At 39.9% G+C, this 2,705-nt stretch overlaps 1 protein-coding gene across 1 annotated transcript; it reads right to left on the bottom strand.

Moving 5' to 3' along the window:
* Positions 1 to 1,402: 1,402 nt before the first annotated feature.
* LOC110096795 (probable calcium-binding protein CML31) lies at positions 1,403 to 2,144 on the bottom strand. Its single transcript, XM_020822879.2, has one exon. The coding sequence runs from the start codon at positions 2,142 to 2,144 to the stop codon at positions 1,587 to 1,589; it is 558 nt and encodes a 185-aa protein (XP_020678538.1). The 3' UTR covers positions 1,403 to 1,586.
* Positions 2,145 to 2,705: the final 561 nt, after the last annotated feature.

The raw sequence follows: 2,705 nt of genomic DNA, 5'->3' as shown, positions 1-2,705 counted from the left end.
AAGAAGTAAGCTCAAATGTTAGAAGAAATATGAAAGATGAGAGAGCAGCTGAGTAGTGGGAGGAGTACAACATCAGCTGAGGATGGAACTGAATCAGAGTAGATGTTATTCATCTATTTTACTGATGTGGACATCTATTTCCATTTGTTTTTTGTCATGTTTATATATGTGTTGTTTGAACATCTTTGTTTCTGTTTATTATGTACATGTTTAGTTAATTATTGTTTGGGCATGTTTAATTACGTAATTGGTGATGTTCTTGATCAGAATTTGATGTATAAATGTAAATTGTGTTGATGAAAATTGTGTTGTTTATATGTGTTCTTTTATGCAGGTTTTTTGTGGAAATCACTTTTTTAAAGAAATGAAGGTTTTTTTCTTTTATGCTTCGGGTTTCCGGCGGATATTCCTTCGGAAACTCTGTCGGTAAGATGATGCGTCTGTTCTGGCATAATATCTGATGGAACGGCAGGCAGATATTTTGACGGTACTATCCGACGGTTATGAAACCATCGTCTTTATCTACGACGGAATATTCGCTGGTAATTCCGGCGAAACGGACGACGAAAAATGAAAACTATGAAACGTCGGGATTTGGACATATTCTGTCAGAAATATCGCCGGAAAATATTTCCGACGAAACTAGTATGCTGGAAAAAATTTCGGACGCGTGATTTACTGGTTAAGAGTTTTTCGCCGAAAATTCGCTGGAAACCAACAATTTCCGGTGCATTTCTGTTGTTACCGATTGATTTTGTCCGCCAGTTCTGTTGTTACCGGCGAATTTTGTTCGCCGGTATAGGCTTCTTTTCCTGTAGTGCCTCTTATAAATTTAATGGTATTATGTTACTAGCTATTTTTTTAAAAAAACTTTTTTATTATATTATTATTTTTTAATTATTTAATTTTTTCCCCGGCCTGCAAAAGGAAGTTGATTTTGCCCCTAAGAGCGATGGAGAGAGGTTTGATGAAGGAGATCCATGGTTTGGTGAAGAGATTGTAATGCTTGCACATATGTGTCATTCATCGAGATTGATCGTAGCTATGAGGAGGCCCAGTTAGCATTCTTACAACGAGAGGAAGCAGGGTTAGTGTGAAAGATAGAGTTAGATATTTGGAAAGTAGAATTTTTACAAACTATCTTGTTGCAAATGTGGGTGCAAACCTAAATGCCTTGGGACCAAATGCAAAATTAATCTCAAGTTTAATTGCAAGCAACAATAATTTTGTCATGGTATGTACAAAAAATCCATGGCATAAATTATTTTTGTAATATATCTAGAATTATTTCATCAATCTTATTTATTCACAATCAAAGTGGTTTAATTGTATGCGAAAGTTCATCTATAATTCTATGCGGACAATGACAATCATTTTTGCTCATTAAGTTATTTTAATCTTTTTGCTACATATAATTGGTACATCCGGCAGCCATTTGTCTTTTAGCTTACAATAACAAAAAGCATCTTAAGCTCACTCCTCTTATTTTCAGTGAACACTATATTCCTTTCAAATCTTGGTTCCATTTCCTTCTATTAAATCAATTTTCAGTATAATTAAAATAAGCTCTTTGAAATGTTAACTATTCATAACATCATGAGCTTAAACTCGTCGAGGCAAATAACCCCATCCCCATTGAGATCAAATCTCTTTATCATAACGCTGCATTCATCCACGCTCTTCTCCTCTCCCAGCCGCCGCAGCCCCCGCCGGAGGCTTCTTGCCGTGATGCAGCCACTTCCATCCATCTCGTATGCTGAAAAAGCTTCCTTTATAGTCGACTCCCTTTCCTCCTCTTCCTCCATATCCACCAGCTTAACAAAGTCATCGTATCCCAGCACTCCGTCACCGTCAGAGTCGGACAACTGCATGATCGCCTCGGCCTCCGCTGGCGACAGCTCCTCCCCGACACTGTGCAAGCAGCTGCACAGTTCAGCAGCAGAGATCTTACCGTCGCCATCTTCGTCGAAGTAGCGGAAGACACTCTCTAACTCGCACCCTGGTGATGTTACCAGCAGCACACGTTTCGAGGAAGACGGAAAGCAGGGTTTTTTATGTTTGTTCAGGGAAAATATGCCGCTGATACTGGTAAAGAGAGACTTGGAGCTTCGTCTGCCTCCAGAGCCAATGTTGAGCTTCGACATAATGACGGGTGTCGTTTAGTTTCCTTGCCTCAACAACAGGGATTAATAAGAGTTGGAAATTTTAATGGTTTGGTGATGTAGATAAAAGTTCGATGGGATTGTGGAGATTTGAACATGGCGTCCATTTATAGTACGTGCGGAAGTCGGTCGGAATACAGAGAGATGTTAAGGACGGCGGGTTCTTCTGGGAAATTTCAAAGGGCGGCAGCCCCAGCGCAAGCGACGCTGAATTCATTTATCAGCTTTTGAGTCCAGCTAAGTATTAAAAGGAAGAGCCCACTCATCGAGTCCGTCCGTTCGCGGCATTCCGCGGCAATGGCGATAATTTCAGCTTTGTTCCCGCACGGCACCTACCGACCAATAACTTGGACGCGCATCCATAGAAAGATTTAGCTTAAATTACTGATTAATTTATTTTAATTTAATAATTATATTATTTAGTTTGGGATAATTTATTGAGAGATGACGGCCAATCAGAAGCCGCCACATCAAGTAATGCGCTATGCATTAGGTGACATGGTGTCTCTTGATTGGTATCCGAGCACATTGGTCGTCCCCACC

Source organism: Dendrobium catenatum, unplaced genomic scaffold, assembly GCF_001605985.2.
Source record: "Dendrobium catenatum unplaced genomic scaffold, ASM160598v2 original_scaffold_268898, whole genome shotgun sequence".
Lineage (NCBI taxonomy): Eukaryota > Viridiplantae > Streptophyta > Magnoliopsida > Asparagales > Orchidaceae > Dendrobium > Dendrobium catenatum.
The sequence above is the reverse complement of the archived record's forward strand: the minus strand, read 5'-3'. Positions and strand labels throughout refer to the sequence as shown.